Source organism: Cebidichthys violaceus, unplaced genomic scaffold (genome assembly GCF_023349555.1).
Source record: "Cebidichthys violaceus isolate CVI_PGR_0920_01 unplaced genomic scaffold, fCebVio1.0.p SCAF_45, whole genome shotgun sequence".
Lineage (NCBI taxonomy): Eukaryota > Metazoa > Chordata > Actinopteri > Perciformes > Stichaeidae > Cebidichthys > Cebidichthys violaceus.
In genome coordinates this window covers 760,714-784,449 of record NW_027176650.1, presented here as the reverse complement: position 1 = coordinate 784,449, position 23,736 = coordinate 760,714, and the positions used below count along the sequence as shown (strand labels likewise).

The 23,736-nt window shown below is 40.9% G+C and overlaps 1 protein-coding gene across 2 annotated transcripts in view; it reads right to left on the bottom strand.

The window, feature by feature from the left end:
- Nucleotides 1–10,237: 10,237 nt before the first annotated feature.
- Nucleotides 10,238–23,736, bottom strand: part of LOC137886664 (serine-rich coiled-coil domain-containing protein 2-like) — a 31,525-nt gene continuing 18,026 nt past the window's right edge. The window contains exons 6-14 of one of the 2 annotated variants that reach the window (XM_068729218.1): nt 23,480–23,674; nt 18,505–18,595; nt 17,088–17,172; nt 15,931–16,026; nt 15,574–15,676; nt 15,275–15,361; nt 14,917–15,003; nt 14,731–14,832; nt 10,238–10,713 (exon numbers count right to left, since the gene is read on the bottom strand). In XM_068729218.1, the coding sequence (XP_068585319.1) occupies nt 10,387–10,713; nt 14,731–14,832; nt 14,917–15,003; nt 15,275–15,361; nt 15,574–15,676; nt 15,931–16,026; nt 17,088–17,172; nt 18,505–18,595; nt 23,480–23,674 (1,173 nt within the window). In that variant the 3' untranslated portion in view covers nt 10,238–10,386. The remainder of the gene's footprint in view (nt 10,714–14,730; nt 14,833–14,916; nt 15,004–15,274; nt 15,362–15,573; nt 15,677–15,930; nt 16,027–17,087; nt 17,173–18,504; nt 18,596–23,479; nt 23,675–23,736) is intronic. The other variant, XM_068729219.1, reaches the window with a different exon arrangement.

Here is a 23,736-nt window from a genome sequence, read left to right as displayed (position 1 = left end):
CTCTAATATTAAAGTCACTTTAGCGTCGGGTCAGACGGTCAAAACACTGAACTGAATTCATTCAACTCATGAAAAATGGAAGACCTCCTCCTCCTCCTCCTCCTCGATGTTTGTGTTTCCTCTACGAGGAGTGAAGACGAGGGTCAGCCTCTTCATCCAACATGAGAGCATTATGCATGAAGCTGCAACGTGTCCTCTCTCCACACACAACGCTCAGAGGAGGAGGAGGAGGAGGAGGAGGAGGAGGAGATCGATTCTTCCTCCTGGATTTATTCCTGCAGCTCAGTAAACTATTCACACCCTGGGAGGTAAACACACCAGCAGCTGCTAAATGACACACACACACACACACACACACACAGCTCATCTCAGATGGTTGGAGCTGCTAGTCGACCAGTTAACCCATCAAGTTAAACCAGTTAACTAATCTAAAGATGTTCATAAAGACGTCTCAGCGTCAACAAACAAAAAACTAACAAAAACTAACAAAAAACAAACAAAAAACAAACAAAAAACTAACAAAAAACAAACAAAAAACTAACAAAAAACAAACAAAAAACAAACAAAAAACTAACAAAAAACAAACAAAAAACAAACAAAAACTAACAAAAAACAAACAAAAAACAAACAAAAAACTAACAAAAACAAACAAAAAACTAACAAAAAACTAACAAAAACAAACAAAAAACAAACAAAAAACTAACAAAAACTAACAAAAAACTAACAAAAACTAACAAAAAACAAACAAAAAACAAACAAAAAACTAACAAAAAACAAACAAAAAACAAACAAAAAACTAACAAAAAACAAACAAAAAACAAACAAAAAACTAACAAAAAACAAACAAAAAACAAACAAAAAACTAACAAAAAACAAACAAAAAACAAACAAAAAACAAACAAAAAACTAACAAAAAACTAACAAAAAACAAACAAAAAACAAACAAAAAACAAACAAAAAACTAACAAAAAACAAACAAAAAACAAACAAAAAAACTAACAAAAAACAAACAAAAAACTAACAAAAAAACAAACAAAAAACTAACAAAAACAAACAAAAAACTAACAAAAACAAACAAAAAACAAACAAAAAACAAACAAAACAAAAAAAATAACAAAAAAAAATAAATTAAAAAAATAACAAAAAACAAACATGGCTGCAGCATAAAAGATGAAAAAGAAGCAGCAGCAGCGCCTCTTAAATCTGTCACTCGCTTTCACAGCCTCACCACTTTTACAGCCGCATGATGATGGAGAGACGGAGACGGAGATTGGCTTCATGATTGGCTGCAAGCTGCGCACACACACACACACACAAACACACACATACACACACACACACACACACATACACACACACACATACACACACACTAACACACACACACTAACACACACACACACACACACTTCCTCCAACAGCCATCCTCACGCCATCAGAGGTTGATAAAGAAAAGGAAAATGGAGATTGAACATGAATACTTCACGGGAACTGCAGATTCACAACCACATACACACACACACACACACACACACACACACAGGAAGTACTTGAACCACATGCAAACACAACATCAGATATAAATGTGCACACACTCAAGCAGCCACATACATAAAAATCAGTGATTACCGATGCAGAGGCTTAACCTTGCCTGTGGCAGTGTCTCACACACACACACACACACACACACACACACACACACACACTACATCAGATCAGAAGACACACACGGCTGCAGTTAACCTCACAAACACGGTGCTGTCGGTCTGCAGCAGCAGACTGTGATCAGTGATCATGATGGTGTTCATCTTCACGATGGAGGTGTGAACGGCAGCAGCAGTCAGAAGGTGAACGGGTCGTCGTCGTCTTCATCATGTCGTCATGGTGACGATGAAGAAGATTAACGTTGAGGAGCGTTTAGAGGACGACTCAGAGAGACGTCGAGGTGTTCGTGCAGCTCATCACGGTTAGTGGTGACGTCACTGTAGTGACTGTATTAGTTCACGCTCCATGTTAACTAACCTGTTCTCCACATCGGCTCAGTGGAGAACATCAGTGAAGCTTCAGAAGCTTTTTAACGTCTCATGTTGATTTGTTTCCTGTTTGCCTGAGACGATGACTGCAGGTTGTTTTCAGAGGAAAAGATGTTTAATGTTTTAATTCACGTCTGTTTGTCTTTCAAACCTCCAGATGTGTGATTATGAAGTTTACTGAATCCATGGTTCCTCCTGATCACTACGATCACAGCGGCTCTGAAGCTCTGAAGCTCCTCACACCTCCTGATAACAATAGGAGAGATTTAACCTGCTCTCATGAAGCCTGACGTCAGGAATATATATATATATTAGTCTGTACTCAGGTGAATAATTGGTTTAAGATACTTTGATAAATCGTTTCAAATGTTTTCTTGAAGCAGAAATGGTTAAAAATGTAAATAATCTGAGTTCAGAGGATTCCTGCTTCTACTTTTCATCATTATTATTATTGTAGACTGAATATATAGATATATACAGGTCCTGTTAACTAAGCTAAGCTAAGATAAACTAAGCTAAGACAAACTAAGCTAAACTAAACTAAACTAAGCTAAACTAAACTAAACTAAGCTTGTTATATAACTAAAATAAATACTAAATTGATTATTGATAAATATATTATAAAATATGTATATATTTTATTATTGAATATTACAATATGAATATTTAATATTAAATAATATTAAAAGTTATTTATAAATACTAAAATGAAATGTTTCAGTATTTATAAATAGTAGTTAATGTACCACAACATTAACAGCACTAAACTACAGTAGTTAGTTAGTTAGTAGTAGTATTTATGTACCAGTGTATCACACAGCTTCATAAACTTTATGTAGTAAAGTAAAGTTAACTACCTCTCTGTGGAGCCGCTGTCGTCACTTCCGCTTCTTTAGCTCGCGCGGTAGCTTCATGTCGTCACTTCCGGTTGTCAGCTAGCTCGGTATCTTCGTCATGTTTTCCTCTTCCTCACTATAAAGCCGTACATCCGTCCAATGAACGCGTCTCACTGAGCAGCAGCAGCGTGACGCGATGAGTGAAGAAGCTTCATCACAAGTCTTAAAGCTCTTCTTCTTCTTCTTCTTCTTCCGCCTCCTCGCGGTTCAAAGCGCGCGCTCCTCGTCCGCCATGTTTGTTTTGAAAATGCGCCGCCGCGACCTCTACATGACCTTTTAAAACGTTCTTTTTTTCATTTAACTTTATCATGACGTCACACAAACAAACACGATTTATTATTAAAGATAAAACTGATATAACTATATATATATATATATATATATATATATATATATATATATATAAAAAGTTATATGTATTTATATAAAATGTATATAAAATTATAAATATATATATATATATATATTAATAATTATATATATATATATATATATATGTGTGTGTGTGTATTTGTAGTATTTATGTATGAGAGTAGTTTGGATAGAAAATATAAAAAATTATTATGAAAAGATTCTTGTTTTCACCCTGAAAGCAGGATTCTGCTTTCGGCTAAAGTGTTTGTGTCTGGCTGCTACACACACACACACACACACACACACACACCTCAGTTGATCTCCACCAGATGGAGGCTGGATATTAACCTGCTTTGCCGACAGGGTGATGTTTCAGCTGACAGGTAACAGTCGACTAGTGGGACACTGTGTGTGTGTGTGTGTGTGTGTGTGTGTGTATTGTCAGGTGCAGAGAATGGTATAAAAGTAAAGTTTACAAAAGTAAAGAAGTCCTCTGTATCTTCACACACATGAGAACGAAGTATTTAAAGGGACAGTACACCACTTTGACCATATTAACAACAACAGGGTTATAATAATAATACTAATGATAATAATAATAATAGTATTATATAAATAATAATTATAATAATGATAATAATAATTATAATAATAATAGTATTATATAAATGATAATTATAATAATGATAGTTATAATAATAATAATAATAGTATTATATAAATAATAATAAAGTATTTTATATGAATAATAATAATAGTATTATATAAATAATAATAAAGTATTTTATATGAATAATAATAATTGTAATAATTATAATTATTATAATAATAATAATAATCATAATCATAATAGTAATAATACATTTTGCTTATAAATCGTTTGACTCACACATACAAATACTCACTTAGAGCACTAAATGTGGATTAATCCGCCGCTGGAAATAGTCCCCAACCAAACCCACTAACTCAGAAACACTACCACTTCTGTCCACAGGGGCCGCCAAAAACCACACACAGCTTTAACACTTCTATACGTTCACTTCAGTCCGGTTTTGAAAGCAGGACTTGTGCTTGTAGTGGAGTATTTCCACAGTGTTGTATTAGTACTTGTACTGCAGTAAAAGGATCTGAAAACGTGTTCCACCTCTAAAGCGTCTAGAGTTTGACGCATCAATAAGAACATGAAGTATAGGAGCGTTAAAAGGCTCCTCGATAACACCGTGAACACCTTCCTCTCATCGATCACCACGACGCGAAGAAACAGAGCTTCTGTTTCTAATAACCGCTGAGCTCGTTGTTTCATCATCACCACACTGTAGAGCGTCTGCTGCTTTGCTGACCCCATGATGTGCAACAACAATAATCAATAAGACGCATTAAAAACACATTTATTCTCCTCTTTACTGCGGTGGTGATGATGATGACGATGATGATTTGTCGGCTGCTGTCAGAGACGACAGCGCTGCTCTGCTGAGATCATTTTAATAGAATCATTTGCCGACGACGCTTTGGACAAAAAGCTGCATCGGCTGTTTTACAACGACGTCCGTCTCTCTGCTTTAAAGGCGTCGTCTGACAGCAGCCAGGAGAACACCGTTACCCAGAAGCCCCCACTGCCTCCCTCTCTAAATGCTCTGTGCATGAATCAAAACATATTTTTTTGTACAGTACAAACTATGAGTCCTTAGAAAACTGATTTCAACACTGACAATGTGTGAAACATAAGAGGCTAAAGAGAGGATTCGTGGAAACACGTCACGATGAAATGATGAAACCATTCATTAGTCGATCGGTAATCAAGGCCGTTGTTTGTGATTTTCCGGGTAACGGTCACGTGATAGACGTGTGACGAATCAGGAAAGGACACGTCATGACTGATTATTATCTGATGACATGTAAACCAAGAGGGGATCGGACATTGAGTTAGCGTGTTAGCGTGTTAGCTAGTTAGCGTGTTAGCATGTAAGCTAGTTAGCTTGTCCTTCTCCAGAGCAACTGGTTGTGGGAGTCTCTCCAGCGGCTCCATCTCTGGTCACCAGTAGGGACGGTGTCTTTATTTCATCAATACTAGAACTCTTATTGGTTCTGCTTGTCACTTTGGTTCCTTATCGATACTCTTATTGGTTCTTTTTGATCATTTCGTGAGAATAAAAGACAATTAATTAAGAAAAGAATCCACATTTCTTTAATATTCTTGTATTAACTAATAGTCTTTCTAGAGCAGCAACACATTCTCAGCTCAACACTTATCTGAGTATCAAACACAAACAGTGTGTTTGTCTTTTACTTTGGAGGCCCCCGTCTGGATCTGCTTTTATTTTGTAGGAATATTCGTCCTTGGGTGGAGGAGATGCAAAATTGCAAAATGAGGAGAGCTTCCTGCTGAGTGTGAGGGGGATTATGTCCAGAGAGGGTGTGTGTGTAGGTGTGTGTGTGTGTGTGTGTGTGTGTGTGTGTGTGTGTGTGTGTGTGTGTGTGTGTGTGTGTGTGTGTGTGTGAGACCCTCGGGATTTGTCTGTTTTTTAATCTTCAGCAGCAGGAAGCAGCCGGATGGAAGAACTCCAGTCTGGAGAATTCAGACAGGAAGGGAATTAATCAGGAGGGAAGTCAGTGAAACTTTACTGCACTCACCTGTTCACACACACACACACACACACACACACACACACACACACACACACACACACACACACACACACACACACACACACACACACAGCACTATGAGGCTGTCGGGGGGGAGCTGCCTGTAATTGAGTGCAGCTCCTCTGCTGCAGGTTCATTCAAAGTCTAAACAGTAAAGACATGCAGTGTGTGTGTGTGTGTGTGTGTGTGTGTGTGTGCGTTGTTCCAACAACCACAGAAGAAGAATTAATAACCTGCTGTTAGTTTCACTTCCTGTCAAACACAAACATAAACTCGTCTCAACACTTTAACACGTTTAAAAAACTAAATGATTTTAATTTCATGTTTCTTCTTCGTGGCTTTTCATCGTTTGATTTTGTTCGTTCTCATATGTGAACATCCTAAATGTCCAGCTGGTGTCAAAATAAATCCATAACTCTGTTGTGTCTGTATATTACTTTTATTTCAGCTTCTCAGCAGCGTCAGAGAGGATCTCAGCCAATCACAGAAGAGGACAATAAATATGAGCAGGGAGCCGCATCGGCCAATCACAGCGGGGCCCGTGACATCACAACAGGAAGTGATGTCACGGGTGTGACGCAGGCAATCAGGAAATATATTCAACAGAGACGAGAGCGTTGAATCAGCTCACAGGTGTTACAGGTCGACGAGTCGATGTCAGAAAACAAAACCATCGGTTGCCTTTACGTCACACGGGAACCTTTACAAGGCGACTTCACCGCCGGGACGCCATGTTTGTAGTTTCCCTTCTTCGTTCTTTTGATTGATGGAAGAATCTTAATTTTGTTGGTTTGAGTTGAACCAAAACTTCATTTCAGGAAATTCAGCTGAGCTCCTAAAACCTCCTAAAAGTACAAGTTGTTGTATTTTTCCAGCATGTGACATAAAAGCAGCAGTTTGAGTAAAGAAAGACACAAAAGTTTCATATTTCATGAATAAAAAACAAAAACATAAAATAAAACGTAGATTTAGTCTTAAGAGCTGAACTCACATCGCCTCCTTACAATTGTTTAAAGTGCATTTTTCAGACTGAGATGCTTTACAAGCTCACTAGTCAGTTATTAATAATAATAATAATAATAATAATAATAATAATTACAGCAGGTAAGACTTTGTACAGTTTAGCACATAAATAAGAGTTAAAACACTGAGTTCTGAGTTATTGCACACAAATTAAATTCAGCAAACGGCAGGAAGTTTGTCAGCATAAAATACCTGTCATTCAAGTTTTTCAAAATAAAAGCATTCCCCCTCCAAAACAACACAGTATACAGGACACAGCAGAGTGGATATACTGTAGAAAGATACCGCATAGTATATTTAAATACAGTGATTGAAATATTATTGAGAACAAAGCATCTTATTGTGAAAACTCCGACCTGCAACTCCTCAAACACTGTCCCACGTCTTTATTTACGCTTTATTGTCATTTAAGCTTCCATCAGTGAGACTCACACACGTCCTGCAGAGATGTAGAGTTTCACAATAAAAGCCTTCATGAGCTGTCCTCTCAGTGAAAGACTTTTATTGTGAAAAATCTCCAGAAAGTGTTCATTGACAGATGCTTAACAGTGATTTTAAGAAATGGGATTGATTAGAGAGTGAATGAATTTAACACGTGACACAAACAGGAAATGATAATTCAACGTTAACGTGAACGTTTCTGTTCAGCTTTTTAAATGTTTCTTCTTCAGTGTTTAGTGACTTTAAAGACAAAACAGATCCTTTAAAATGAAACTGTGTCAATAATGAACAAAATATCTTTCAAACTGAAAACCAAACTTGAAACAGTCGTCTGGTTTTACTCTGAAAACTAAAATCACAAAAACAAAGATTTCAGAGAAAATAAAAAAAAAACCTTCACGTCTCTCAGAGAGCACTTTGTGTGACCTGGTCAAGTAATAAACAACAACAACAACAACAACAACAACAACAACAACAACAGGTGATTGGAAAAACAGCGTTGTATCAGTGGCTTTTCAAAATAAAATAGAACTTTATTCACCCTAAAGGAAATTAGTGATGAACGAACACTGACGAGTCCAGGCGACTGAGAGGACAATTAATCTCCAAACAGGGTTTAACTAATCCAGCCAACATGTTCTGTTAATCCTCATGCAGCTGAATCGACGGTCGTGGACAGAGTGCTCTTATTTTGAAAAGCAGGCATAGTGAGTAGAGATCTTTTATGAGTCCAGGTTCAGTTTTCATGGTTTTGTTTGTGTCAATAACCGTCTGTTTATCATTTTATACACATTTAATATTTTAGAAACGGAAACATGAAGAATGAGGCCAAAATATAATTCACCTTTAAACAAATTAACATCTTGTTTTGAAGCTCAGCAGCAAAATATAATTGATCTTCCTCTTTTGAGTCTTTTCACCAAGGCAGAACATGGGGTGTGTGTGTGTGTGTGTGTGTGTGTGTGTGTGTGTGTGTGTGTGTGTGTGTGTGTGTGTGTGTGTACTGGTGTTTTCGGTGATGAATTGGAAGTGAAGCAGCTCACGCTCGGCTGTGAACGCACCCCGCTGGGTTTTGTGTCACTTACATGAATTAACTAATTAACTAATTAGCTGAAAGCTAAAAAAAAAAACACGAGAAGAAGAAGAAGAAGAAGAGCAAATTATTTCATTAATTCATCAATAAATGGTTCAAGTTTATAAATAGTAATAGTTGGTCTGAAGAACGTCGAGCCGCTTTCAGCTGCATGTGAAACTCAACACCTTTCTTTGTTGCATATGCTTTCTATCTTGCTCGAGGGCACGCGGGCAGGACGCGGTCTGTTCAGTGTGACGTTGCATATTGTTTATTGCATATTGTGTCAGAGTGTCTGACAGACGATGGCTGATACGAGAGGAGGGTTAGACTGTTCGTTAAAGGTCTCCGTCTGCTTCAAACCAACACGATTGTACGTCGTGTTCCTGAACGCATCGCTCAGACCGGAGGTGAGGATGAAGATCTTTAAAAGAAGAAACAATCAAACTAAAAGTACTCGTTATGCTGCTGGATCATGTTTCATTAGTATGAACACATGTAAATGCATCAATACGTTAAGTTAATTGTATGTATAGTGGGCCGAGGTGGAGTTTAGATTGTGAGTACATCAGATACATGAGCGACATGAAAACTATAGTTTTTCTTTTTCAAATAGAAATACTTAAGGTACTATGAGCTGCTTCTGGCGGTCCCTGTGGACTAACGTGGTACTGCAGCAGACGTCTGGTTCTCCTGTGAGAAGGTAGCGGTAACTTTAAGTCCACTTGTTCTTCAGTGAGTGTGCTTAGGATGGGTTGAAGCACACTAAGACCTTTAAGCTCTTCTGATGACGGAGATATTTAAAAGCTCTGAGAGCGTTTCATGAGGAAGAGGAGGGACATGAGGATCAACTCCTGCAGGAGCAAAGATCAGAGGAGGAAGGAGGAGTTCACAGTGAACAGCAGGAGAACAGATCTGTGAGGATTTAAAATCCTCAACCCAACGGGAACTCAAGAAGAGGAATCATAGAAGTAAACAAGAAGTAAACCAGAAGTCAAAACAGATGTGAAGCACAAAATGAACACATGAAGGCGACAACGAGCCGATTCAACAAGAACGTTTCTGAACTTAGAGATGTTTGAGATTAAAGTCCTGGTGTCCTTGGTGGAGGAGAAGAGAAGGAAGAAGAGAGGAGGAACAGCGAGGTTCCACGAGTCTCACACGGTCAACTTAAGGTCAGACAGGAAGTCATTCAGACAGGAAGTCAGTCAGACAGGAAATCAGTCAGACAGGAAGTCAGACAGACAGGAAGTCATTCAGACAGGAAGTCAGTCAGACAGGAAGTCAGACAGACAGGAAGTCATTCAGACAGGAAGTCCTAGAGGTAAATAAATAAATAAATACCAAAGATTGATTATTTAAAAGGTTTCTCTGTATTTTACTGGTCCTGTAGTTTCCTGATATATTTTGTACTAACTGGAGATAAAATAACATGTTGAGTTATTGTATTTCTATGTCTCGGTTCAAACTAAAGGTAATTTATTTATCACTGCAGCAGAGAAGAGTTCATTATTTTAAAGTACCGCTGGAGTACGACGGAGGTTTCATGAGGAAATAAAAAACAAATGAATAATTTGTGCTCTTGATTTAATATCATATTAGGTGTTTCTGGTAGAAAGTGTTTTTATGAAGTGGATTAAATCTGCAGCGTCATCAGTTATTAATCCGTTCATCACCTCAAAGATAAAACAACGAGTTTAAGAGACGAGATTCATCATCATCTTCACGTAGGAATGAACAGCTTTGTAGGAAATCATTATGGACCAGTAAAATAAAGTGTAAACCTTTATTCTTAGTCACAGTGCTCAAAATATTAACAATAAATAACTTAAGTGTTTGTGTTTCAACCAGGAAGTCGATTCCTGCGGCTGATTGGACGTCGTCGCTGCGCGTTAGGAAGGCGGATCGACGGGCCGGCGGCTCAGTGGCTCTTTGGTTTGGGGAGGCGGGACAAGCCGGAGGCGGCCATTTTGACTTTGACGTCGCTGCTCAGCGGCGCCGGTCTGGAGGTCTGAGACGTGAAGAGGTGGAGTTTGGAGGGCTGGGGGGGCTGCAGGGATCTGTTGGTGGCTCTCCTCCTGTCCTTCCTCTCTCCTTCTTCCTCTTTCCTCGGTCCCTTTCCTCCCTCGGTCATGTGGTCGGCGGGGATCTGGGGGCGGGAGGGGGCGGTGCAGGGGTCAGCTGGAGGCGGAGCTTGGAGCGTCACTGGTTCCTGGTCGTCCTGGCTGGAGGGGTGAAATATCTGTGACTGAAAACCAAAGAGAAGCGAACACAAAGTGTTTAAGTTTGAGTTCTGACACAAACGATGTCTCTCTGATTCTCATGTTGATCGTTTCTGAGTTGCAGAACGTCACCGACACACACATCCTGATAACTGAGCTGCATCGCAAAACCTCAGGGATCACTAGTGGTGAGAGGACAGAGAGGAAGGGAGGTTCAGAGAGAAGGAGAGAAGAATGAGTTATTCTCTCAGATGGCTGGTCATTTTAGACAACGCTTTGATCTGTGTCTGTGTGTGTGTGTGTGTGTGTGTGTGTGTGTGTGTGTGTGTGTTCTCTGAATCAGAATAAAAGACAGGTGAAAGTGTTGAGAAGCTGCTGGAAGAACAGAAGCACAGTCCTCATAATTAAAGAGTTCAGTATACTGAGGGTTGTAGCAATATATCATTTAAACACGAGTAGATCTGAACGTCTGTGATGAAGAACTAACATCTGAAAATGTGTGTGAGATCTGTGATCACTTTCATCTCCTTAAATGTGTCAGTTACACGAGAAAGACGGGTTCAAGAAACCAGAGCAAAATATTATTTCATGAATCTTTAGCCATAACTTCACTCCGACGTCAACTAAACTCCGACGTCAAACCCACTCCGACGTTGAGCGAACCCTCCTCACTCCGACTTAAACCCTCAAACAGCTCGTTAAAGAAGTCAGGACCGGACAAAGTCCTGACTTTCTAAAAGTGTCCTCACTCTTCACGGATGTCTTCAACTTTCTAAACATGAACTAATTGCCCCAAAACGTCCTCACTTCACAAAAAACGTCCTCACTCTATAAAAACCTTTAATCAACACAATCTTTTGTCTCTTCCCCAGAACGTCCCCCTCTGTTGTGTCCACACGTCCTCACAGAGATAGAGGACCACCACAGTGTGACTGACACAGAGGCGTTAAGCTTCTTGTTGCTTCCACACTTTAATCCTGCGGCCGTCTCTCATCTACACTCTGATAATCCGATTTAGCAGCAGAATCGGAGGAGAAGGTAGAAAACCCAACAGTGAAATCCATCATGTTCTACAATCTCAGCGTATTGATCCCGGCAAACTGGTGTGAAGTCATAACTAATCTGCTGGTTCTTTATCTGCCTCGCTGCAGAGATCCACTCGTTGCACAGTCCTCCACCTTCCTCCGTTATTCTCCCCTGAATATTACAACGCCATGATACTTTCATGATACCCGAGGAAAACTACTGACGGATCGTAGAGGCCAAACTCACAGAATTAGAGTTTATTATTGATTATGTGAAACTTTTCTTTACAGCACAAGAACTCCTGAGGAGGTAAACTGACCCAGTTACACATGCAGGGAAACAAATAGAAACATGAATAAAATAGAAGAACGCTGGTGATTCTGAGGCTCAAATCAACGATCTAAACATCTTCTTGTGTGTGTGTGTGTGTGTGTGTGTGTGTGTGTGTGTTTAATGGACGCTTGTATGTAGAAACAGTCACGGCTGGTTTGAGTCTCAACGTGACTCAGGAGATGAGCAAACATCCAGCAGGAGGCGACTCAAAACATCTGGAGAACAAACGGCTGATTCTGTGGTGAACAGCGACATCTGGAGGCGGAGGGTGGTACTGCAGCCCGAGGGTCTGAGTCCAGCAATCAAAGATGATGCATGAGAGGAAGAGGAGCGGGAGGGAGGAAGAGGAGCGAGGTGACGGTGAAGGACAGAGAAGACGGTGAGGATGAAGGAGATGGTGAAGAAGAGGACGAAGATGAGTGTCCTCGACTACACACAGGTGTTCTCGAGGAGGATTCACCGTGTGTGTGTGTGTGTGTGTGTGTGTGTGTGTGTGTGTGTGTGTGTGTGTGTGTGTGTGTCCACAGGAAGAAGAAGAAGAGGAGATGGAGAAAGAAGAAGAAGAAGAAGAAGAAGAAGAAGAAGAAGAAGAAGAAGAAGAGGAGGAGGAGGAGGAGGAGGAGGAGGAGAGGAGGAGGATATAAAAAGGTGGTACCGTACCGCGCTGTGTCACTGAAGTAAAGCACTAAGTTTTCCACTCCTGGATGAGAGCAGAGAGGAAGAGGAGGAGACAAGGAGACACATAGGAAGGTTAGAGGAGACACAAAGGAAAATAAGAGGAGACGACAAACATCAACATGACTTCTGTCCTCAGCGTGAGACGGACAGAGAGGACGTGATGAGGAGGAAAGAAAAAGGAAGGAAGGTAGGAAGCATGCACACGAACGAGGAGAAGTGAACATATGTTATCTATAGAGGAGGAGACAGAGAGGAGACAGAGGAGAAGTGAACATATGTTATCTATAGAGGAGGAGACAGAGAGGAGGAGACAGAGGAGAAGTGAACAAATGTTCCTGACTAGACTAAGGACACACGTAGAGGAGGAGGAAGGAGGAGTGAAGGGAGCAGCAGATTAAACTTCCTCATTCAGAGAAGTTTAATAGAAACATCTCTGATGTTCACGGACACTCTGGCTCCTTTAAAGTTATTAAAGTAATATGATTATTGTTATAATCTTATAATCTTCAGACCATGAAGAGCTTTGACTCACTGTGACTCACAGTGACTCACAGTGACTCACTGTGACTCACTGTGACTCACTGTGACTCCCTGTGACTCCCTGTGACTCACTTTGACTCACTGTGATTCACTGTGATTCACAGTGACTCACTGTGACTCACAGTGACTCACAGTGACTCACTGTGACTCACAGTGACTCACAGTGACTCACTGTGACTCACTGTGACTCACTTTGACTCACTGTGACTCACTTTGACTCACTGTGACTCACTGTGACTCACAGAGACTCACAGAGACTCACTTTGACTCACTTTGACTCACTTTGACTCACTTCATCTGATGTAAGAAATGTTTTTATTTTATTCATTGTTTTTCACTCCGTCTTCCTCTGGATGTATTCATACTTCAAACAACTAAAGATACATCATTGTTATAATTAATATTATAAACAACGAGGAGGAGGAGGAGGAGGAGGATGATGATGATGATGATGATGAGGATGAAGAACGGGGGGGGGGTTATGTGACTCACTCTTTCTAGCGAGGTGGGGGGGGATGCTGGGCTTCGGTCTCAACCTGTAAGGACTGGAGCGCTGATACTGCCAGGGAGGAGACAGGAAAGGAAGAGGAGGGAGGGTCTGAGGAGAAGAGACAAGGAGACAGACAGGATGAGACAAGGAGACAGAGAGAGACAGAGAGGAAGGAGACAAAGAGGAGGAGACAAGGAGACAGCAAGAGACAAAGAGGAGGAGATAGAGAGGAGGAGACAAGGAGACATAGAGGAGGAGACAAGGAGACAGAGAGAGACAGAGAGGAAGGAGACAGAGAGGAAGAAGACAGAGAGAGAGAGAGAGACAGAGAGGAGGAGACAGAGAGGAGGAGACAAGGAGACATAGAGGAAGGAGACAGAGAGAGAGAGAGACAGAGAGGAGGAGACAAGGAGACATAGAGGAGGAGACAGAGAGGAGGAGACAAGGAGACATAGAGGAGGAGACAGAGAGGAGGAGACAAGGAGACATAGAGGAAGGAGACATAGAGGAAGGAGACAGAGGAGAAGACAAAGAGGAGGAGACAATGAGACATAGAGGAGGAGACAGAGAGGAAGAGACAGAGAGGAGGAGACAAGGAGACAGAGAGGAGGAGACAGAGGAAACACTGACTCATACCATGAATATAAACCTACAGGAGACTTTTGTCTTCTTTAAGGGAATAAAAACAGTCAGTAGTTCACAGCACCAGAAAGCAACTCTACACAACTACATTACCCAGAAACCCTTTCAGGTGACCTGAGTACACCGGACGCTCTGAGACGTCTCAAGCTAACTTCATGAATACAACAATGTGCTTCAGAGGAAGAGACAAAAGAGAAAGATATCAAAAAGATGAAAGAATAACCAATATAATCAGTGTGTGTGTGTGTGTGTGTGTGTGTATATATATGTGTAGATATGCGTGTGTGTGTGTGTTTGTGTGTATATATATGTGTGTGTGTGAGTGTGTTCTCACGGTGCTCTCTTTCTCCGTCTCACTCGTCTGCGTCTGTCCATCCGTCCTGTCCCCTGTCATCGTCTCCTGGCAACGACACCTGGTGGTCGCCGTGGGAACAGTCTGCGCACAAGGAGACACAGATGTTTGTCAACAAAAACAGCTGGACGATGATGATGAAGAAGATGAAGAAGAAGAGACACACACCAGCTGCAGGGTGAGGTGTGCGATGGTTCGGTCTCGGCTTCTCAGCTCCTCTCTGAGCTGCTGCACCTCCTGCAGGAGATCCTGCACCTACACACACACACACACACACACACACACACACACACACACACACACACACAGGGCACAAGTCAGGGCTGTGGAAAGGGATTCTGGGAAATGTAGGATTTTATAACTGGAAGCAGCAGGAGAGGCTGGTGACATGAGCTCAGTTTAAAGTGACTTGAAGCTCATGAACACACCGTCGGGACCATCGAGGAGCGCCTGAACCTTCTCCCCTTTAACGTTAACGCGCTTTGTCGTCCTCGGCTGTTTGAATAAAGGTTGAGAAGATTCAAACCTGCGTGTCGGAGCTGTGGGAGGAGTCACTGGTCTCAGGACTCAGAGTGTCTGTGGTCAGAGTGTCCTCGTCCACGTCCTCCTCCTCCTGGACAACAGACAGCAATAACAGGATAGTAGTAGTATTAGAACACGGAACACATTTTGATAGAATGTATGAAAACATTTGATCATCAGAACATTAGAACCTTTTTAACCTATTTTAAACAGCAATGGACATTTATGAATCATCTTAAAGAGGTTTCAGACTGAAATGAATCCTCCTCCTCCTCCTCCGCCTCCTCCTCCTCCTCCTCTCACCTGAAGCAGTAACCTTTGCAGGTACTCCAGCTGTGATCTGACTGCAGAACAGTCTTCAGCCAGCTCCTCCACATCCAGACCCAGACCAGGAGCACCAGGAGACCTGGGGAGGTGAAGGAACAGAGACAGAATGAGTCAGGTGCTGCGTTCAGGGACCAGCAGGAAAAACACCGCTTGTCTCAACGGCCTAATGACTGGTGTCAAATAACCCAAATCTAACAGTGTTGTCTGGCTACACAGTATTGATTGTAGACGGAGGGAATAAAGAACAAAGATGATGGTTTCAGGTGGTTATTAAACATGATCGTTTGCTTTAAATGCAGAGTCACACTGAGGATGCGTTTGTGTTTTCGTCACCTTGGAGGACAGAGGTCCAGGATGAGGTCTTCCTCTCCGGTCACGTCTGTCCTCTTATTCCCAGAATCCTCAGTCAGCTTGTAGCTCTGGAAGTCACTGAACACAATGCATGATGGGTAAGTTTCTACCATAAATGCCTACGTGTATTTTATTCCTCTCTCCTGCAGCACTACTAGTCCAATATGTTTCTAGATACATTTTCATCTCATTAAAGTCATAAGAATTAATACAATTAAGCTCAGGTGACAGGATTTTTATTCTTTTGTTAATTACATTTACAATTTGGTTAAAGTTTGTTATGTTATAATAGTGAATAAGAATATTGTGTCAAACGCTCCACCAACAGTAATAATACACTGGATAACTTTTGTCATCAGTGTCGTCCAATTCAATTTGGTATTTTTAATACAGCGTCATCAAATAGAAAAATTAAAAATCAGCATCGGAATTGTAAATGTTTTTTTAAAAGGCCCCTTTTGATATTTAACAAATACCACATGACATTTGGTTGGATGCTGAAGGTGCTGCCTAGAAATAACTCAATCTAATGATTCTATTTGAATTCTACTGAACGTTCTTAAATGTCACGCAGCCTTCAAATGATGGCTGCCTTGTGAAATACATGAAGCCAAAAGAGGCCGTTAATAAGCTCCTGCAACACGATTAATATTCTTTAGAGATAGTTTTATAAAGTCGCTGAATTATTAGGACTGTAAATATGCAGCAAAGATATTCTGTGGTGGGCTGTAATAATAAAAAAAGCTATTTGATGTTAATATTTAGCTCCAGAATATCCCACAAAACACAAAAAATTAAATATATTGATCTCAGTGATTCCTATTACATTACATTACAGTCATTTAGCAGACGCTTTTATCCAAAGCGACTTACAATAAGTGCATTCAACATTGGTAATCAAAATCCTATGACCTAGGTCCTTCCATCTGGTGTGATGCATTCATGACCTTTCCCCCTAAAAACCAACAACCAGGACAAACCTTTCAACTGACCCTCTCTGACCTGAGCTCAGTCAATATTTACATCTGCCGACAGTAAGAAGCCTGTTGATCTAAGCTGACTCTTTGACCTTTCTGCTGGCCGCAATATGTTTAAAGTTGTCAGCAACAACGGTATAATTAAGCAGTACCGTCCCTCACCTTTCACTGTCAGTGTGGACGTCCTGTGTTCCCCAGCAGAGCTGTCTCATCCTCCACTGAGCCATGGGGGCTATCCCGTCTCCATCTGCAGGGTTCAGACCACAAGCACGATGAAACAGGGGTCATCATTATTACCTCAATATCATTATTATCTCAACTGAACCGTTAGCTAACCCAAACCAAACTTTTAGTTCCTAAAGTGAACTGTTAGCTAACCCAAACCACACTTTTATCTCCTAAAGTGAACTGTTAGCTAACATAAACCACACTTTTAGCTTCTAAAGTGAACTGTTTGCTAACCTAAACCACACTTTTAGCTCCTAAACTGAACTGTTAGCTAACTTAAACCACACTTTTATCTCCTAAAGTGAACTGTTAGCTAACCTAAACTAAACTTTTATCTCCTAAGGTGAACTGTTAGCTAACCCAAACCAAACTTTAAGCTCCTAAAGTGAACTGTTAGCTAACCTAAACCACACTTTTAGCTCCTTAAGTGAACTGTTAGCTAACCTAAACCACACTTTAATCTCCTAAAGTGAACTGTTAGCTAACCTAAACCACACTTTAATCTTCTAAAGTGAACTGTTAGCTAACCTAAACCAAACTTTTTTAAGGTGCTAAACTAACCCATTAGCTTATTTGAAACTATTTTTTTTAACTGCTAAAGCTAAACTGAAGTGTTAGCTAAACTGAAACAAACTTTTAAAACTGCTAAAATGAACATTTGGCTAAACTAAACAATATCTTTTAGCTCCTAAACTTAAACCTAAACTTTAGCTCCTAAACTCCGAAATGGCTAGCTAGCCTGCACAAAACTATTTTCCTTACTTAACTGAACTGTTAGCTAACCTAAACCAAATTTTTTAAAAAGGTGCGAAACTGACCTGTTAGCTTAGATTAAACTAAAGTTATTTAACTGACAAAGCTAATCTGAACTGCTTGCTAACCTAAACAAGGCTATCTTAACTGCTAACCTGAACTGCAAGGTAACTTGAACAAGGCTATTTCAGCTACTAAACAGAAAGGTTAGCTAACATGAACCAAACTGTTTCAGATCCTACACTAAGTGACCAGATGTCCCCGTTTGTCTGGAATTGTCCTGGTTTCTAGCGCATTGTCCCAAGTCCTGACTATCTGTCAAACACTAAAATATAAAGTAATAGTCTAATAATGATATTATATTTGTTATCAGTGCTTACATGGATGTTCTGTCCCACTCATCATTACCTTAGATGTTAAACTAAAAACAAACTGTTCTGAATTTGTTGGTTATTTTTGAGTAATTTTGTCTAATTTGACAAAGAAAAATGTTTTGTGTTGCATCACGTCAGACATCACAGCTCCTATATAAACTAGGTGGGATCTATAATTTGACCGTACGCTAGTTTCTGACATCTTTACACACATACAGACATACCGCTGTGCAGCGAGGCGTCTTCTGGGAGGTCTTCATCCAGCATGAGGTCATCGTCATCCAGATCACAGGAGTCCAGGTTGTTCAGGACGTCCTGAAAGACACAGAAACAGAGACATACGTGCTCGGTATGGTGTATCATATTTATAAATGAGCTTCATACTTCAATCAGATTCACACAAATACACATTTATACACTCACAGGAGCATTAAATAGACCAGAATGCTCTGCAGTATTTGTGTTCTTGGTTTAAACTCAGTTTTTTACTCAAATGGTAAAAATAGTTTTTTGAGTTTTCCTTTATAACAAAATATTGAACATCACCGATCGATGAGATAAAACTACCAAAGCAGCAGATGATGGATTTATTTTTCTTTTCTCCTCGTCTGTTGGTGTAGATGGACGGTGTGTTTTGGGAGGTTGTGCTACATCAAAAAAAAGAGCGAGTACATTATAATTGAACAATTTGCTATTTCATTTCTAATTTCTTACACGGTGAGACGGACGCAGAGACACACTCTCTACAGCTCTTTATGTCCTTGCGAGCACAAAATAAAAAAAAGATCCCTGAACAAACAAAAAGGACAAAAATCAAAACCAATTTATTCTTTAAAGTAGCAGCTGCAGCACGAAGGACGACGTGAGCTCCAACGAGACGCTGATGAAAGAGTAAAAGACCTTCTGCTGATCAATAACAGTCTCTGGGTTTGTTTGTCTGTACAATGAAAGAGGGAGACGTGTTCCATTCACATTTATTTTTAAATTTTAAGAGCCTGAAAACCCCAAAAAACTAACATTCAAGCATAATTATTGGGCGGCGTTCTCTGTATTATAAACACTAGTGGACCAAATACTATTTAACATGACATATAGGACATATTTCTGAACTAATGCTTATGGACTCTTCATCAGGGTGTTATAGGTGAAATAATACATAAGCTAGAAATCATAATTAAAGATATTAACTGGGTGAAATGTCACTTTCCCTGCAGGCTGGTTACGTTTCCTTCTTTGACAACTTAGAATGAAGCCTTCGATGCTCGATTTGACGGTTAATCTGTGCTTTTAAACATCAGCAATCTGTACAAAACATTATTCATGCTTCGTCATTGTTAGCCATGGAACAACTCATTCTACTAACATGTATTGTGTTTGTATCCAAACCTGCTGTTCACCTGTGAAATGTAAAAGCTCAGCCAATACTTCTTCCTTCAGGAGATCACTGATGTGTTGGTAAAGGGAGAGCTCTGGCCCTCTGAGCTGGGGTTGGGTGAGGCTCTTATCTATAGTCTATAGTGTATTACTACCTACAGATGTCGGCCTAAAGAAGCAAACTGGAGTAGAACATTATACTCTAGTGTTACCTCTCAGAACACAGTGGGTGGCTGCTCTACCACCACCTCCATGGTTCAGTCTGTTTGTTACTGTGTGACTTCGGTCAGTTTGGATTCACCAAAGTCACACTAACTCACTAACTAACTAACTCACTAACTAACTAACTAACTAACTAACTAACCCATCAAAGCAGCGGTGGACCAGCAACCCCCCGTTCTGAGAGGTGAAATGATTTCAATGGAGTCTGGTGGAGAGAATAACAACTGACTGTGGAGAGGTTCCTCATAGAACCCCACTTCATGAATCCCTTCACAGAACTACATCTTCAGGAGGAACCAATGGGCTCTGAGCTGAGAGACGGACAGGAAGTCAGACAGTGTTGAGAGACGGACAGGAAGTCAGACGTGTTGAGAGACGGACAGGAAGTCAGACGGTGTTGAGAGACGGACAGGAAGTCAGACGGTGTTGAGAGACGGACAGGAAGTCAGACGTGTTGAGAGACGGCCAGGAAGTCAGACGGTGTTGAGAGACGGACAGGAAGTCAGACGGTGTTGAGAGACGGACAGGAAGTCAGACGGTGTTGAGAGACGGACAGGAAGTCAGACGGTGTTGAGAGACGGACAGGAAGTCAGACGGTGTTGAGAGACGGACAGGAAGTCAGACGGTGTTGAGAGACGGCCAGGAAGTCAGACGTGTTGAGAGACGGCCAGGAAGTCAGACGTGTTGAGAGACGGCCCGACATGTTTCAGTTTGAACGTGAGATTTGTTGACGATAATAAAAAGACAGAGTTTAAAAGTTGCTTTGGGTGTGAGATGTTACACGTTTGAAAAAACGTTTAAAAGCTTTTCTTCAACTCATAAATCAAAAGCACACACACATCTACACACACACACACACACACACACACACACACACATCTATACATACACACACACACACACACACACACACACACACACAGAGTTTGTTTCGTTGTTTCCTGCCTGGAGGAGCTTAGTCACACCACAGTGACCTGAGAAGAAACTAAACGTTCACCCTGAATAACACACACACACACACACACACACACACACACACACACACACACTTAATCTCCTCCTCTCTTATCTATTTTCCCTCCCTTCATCCTTTTCTCTCCTCATCTCCTCTCTCTTCCCTCTCTTGTCTTGAGGACCTCCCTCTTTCTTCTCATCCTCCTGTCCTCTTTAAATCTCTCCCCCTTCACTCGTCTCCTCCTCCTTTCTTCCTTTACTCCTCACCGTCTCCCTGACGTCATCCTCCCTCCTTCTCTTTGGCTTCTGATTGAGTTTGAATCTTTTAACAAAATAAAATCGGTAAATTTGTTTTTCTCTTCTATTACAGATATAACGTTAGTAGAAAACACATTTCACATGTTTATACCATCGACTGTAGAAGAAGTGGAAGTACTCATCAAGCTTCATGTGTTAAAGCTGCATTCTCTCTAGTGTCCAGCAGGGGGCGACTCCTCTGGTTGTATAGAAGTCTAGTCTAAAATGACTCTACTTCTCTCTTGATTTATTCCCTCAGTAAACATTGTAAACATGAGTTTATGGTCTCAATCTCTAGTTTACAGTCTTCTTCAATACAGCATGATGTTCATTTAGTACATTATGCTCCATTTAGAGTCAAACAGACCATAAAGCAGGGGCTGATTTAGGGGCGGGGCTACACACTGATTGACAGGTCTCTACGTCACTCCTCCTCAGTCCATATATGGTCACTTCCTGTTCACTGGTTGTGAACAGAACTATTTATGATGCTTATTATTAATGCAGCAGATCATCAGAATCAACCACTGAGGAAGATGTTTGACTGCATCACTGAATTACATTCAAATGGAGACCAATCAATTATTCATTAGTTTGTCTTTTACATTATTGTTTCGTTCTCATTGGTGGATGAAAATTGCAATATTTATTTTGACACAAAGGTCACTTTATATTCAGTTTTAGTCCGTTTTGTTGTCATGAAATGAATGTTTTTCATCATAGTTCATTTGCTCTGATCTTCTCCTTTGAGCCCAACACTGACCCCTGGTGGATAAACAGAGAAATCAAACCATAACTATTTGTGTATAAACATCTGTAACAGGACCGACTAAAGTAAATCCAAAACATGCATGAACAGAATACTGAACAAGCCTTCAAACAAAATGTCTCCAGAAGAGACACAAAAAGAGATGCACAATGACGACAATAAGGCTCAACACCACAACACACAGAGGACTAACAATCTGAGGGTGTGTGTGTGGTTTCATACATCTCCATGAGGTCCACTCATGGAGATGTATGAAAGATGGAGATATGTATGAAAGGAGCCCTGGCTCATTAGAGTCCATCACTCCTTCAGACCCACAGCTCGTTAGCACTCAGGGAGTTCGTTAGCGCTCATTACTCAGGGAGAGTATTAACTGTAGTGAACATCAAGGAGTCTCTTCTGGAGCTTAATGAACAGAGAACTCTTCTACAGCTGGTAGACATCAGTCTCTCCTGCTAGAACCCTCGGAACTAAACCTCAACAACAATATCTTCTTCTTCTTCTTCTAAAAGAAGCCTGTGGACATTGAAACTGAAGGAGAGGAGTTTACTACAAATTCCAAGATGCATTTCAGCAAAAAACTTTCAATCACAGAGCTCAGAAAATCTGTTCCATGAATATCTGAGTCAATTTAAGGTGAATTCAGCGACTGTGGTGACAAACTGTGATTCACAAGGAGGCTCATGGGTATTGTAGTTCACTGGTCATTCACTCACAAGACCGTATCATGAAAGTTTATGTGCTTAAAACTATAATTATGCAGCGTTTGATTAAAGTGTAAACGGTCTCACTGAAGTCTTCAGCTGTAGTTCAGAGATGAGACACAAGAGGGAGCCAGAGGACTCCGTTCAGACCTCAACGGTCCTGCTCCTCAGACCACAACGGTCCTGCTCCTCAGACCACAACGGTCCTGCTCCTCAGACCTGGTCTCAGTTAAAGAATCTACAGCCGTGAATCTGTTTCATTCCAGGTTTGCTTCAATGTTTTTATCGTCTGTAAAGAGACTGGAGCTTTTACAGTGAAGAGATACATTCAAGAGATTATTATATAATCATAATAATTAATAATATATTATAATAATTTAGAGAAACTGTTTCTACCTCAACTCTGAGTATTGAACTGGAACCAACTCATTTAATTAAAGTGACGCTTTTTGTAGTATTTCCTTACCTTTTAAAACTAAATTAACATACAATATATACCTCATTTATGACACCCTACTGTGGAGCCTGCAGCATAATAAAGGTGGTTTTTCATAGTTCTTAATAACAAAAAGAAACCAAAGTATTTTGGATCAGAACTGCAACCGACAAAAATTAATTAGGTGTTGGAGGAGAATCCAGACTTCTTTCATGTTGAATGAGACGTTTGTGGAACAGAAGGAGGTTTGAGACCTCGAGTTCAGACTAGTTTAAAAAAATGTGCGACGCATGCCAACTGTCTTTGTCTCTGCCTGTTTCTAATGCTCACTGTGTCCTCTTGTGGGCCGCTTCACCAGACGACCCGATTGTGAGGCCTCCAGCAGGATGTACACACACACACACACACACACACACACACACACACACACACACACGCCTTACGATGCTGTTGAGGTCGGAGTCGAAGCTCCCGATGTGATGGGTGGTGTTGTTGTTGCTGTTGGTGGTGTTGATAGTGTTGATGGAGGCGGTGGTGGTGGTGGCGCCCCCCAGTGGCTCCAGGCCCTCCTCATCCCACATGTAGGTTCCCCCGGACCCGCAGCTGTCCGAGGGGGACAAGTCCAGCGACGACCCGCCCTGCGGAGGACAGAGGACACAGAGGACATGGAAGCTGAAGTCAGAGACGCACAGGAGACACC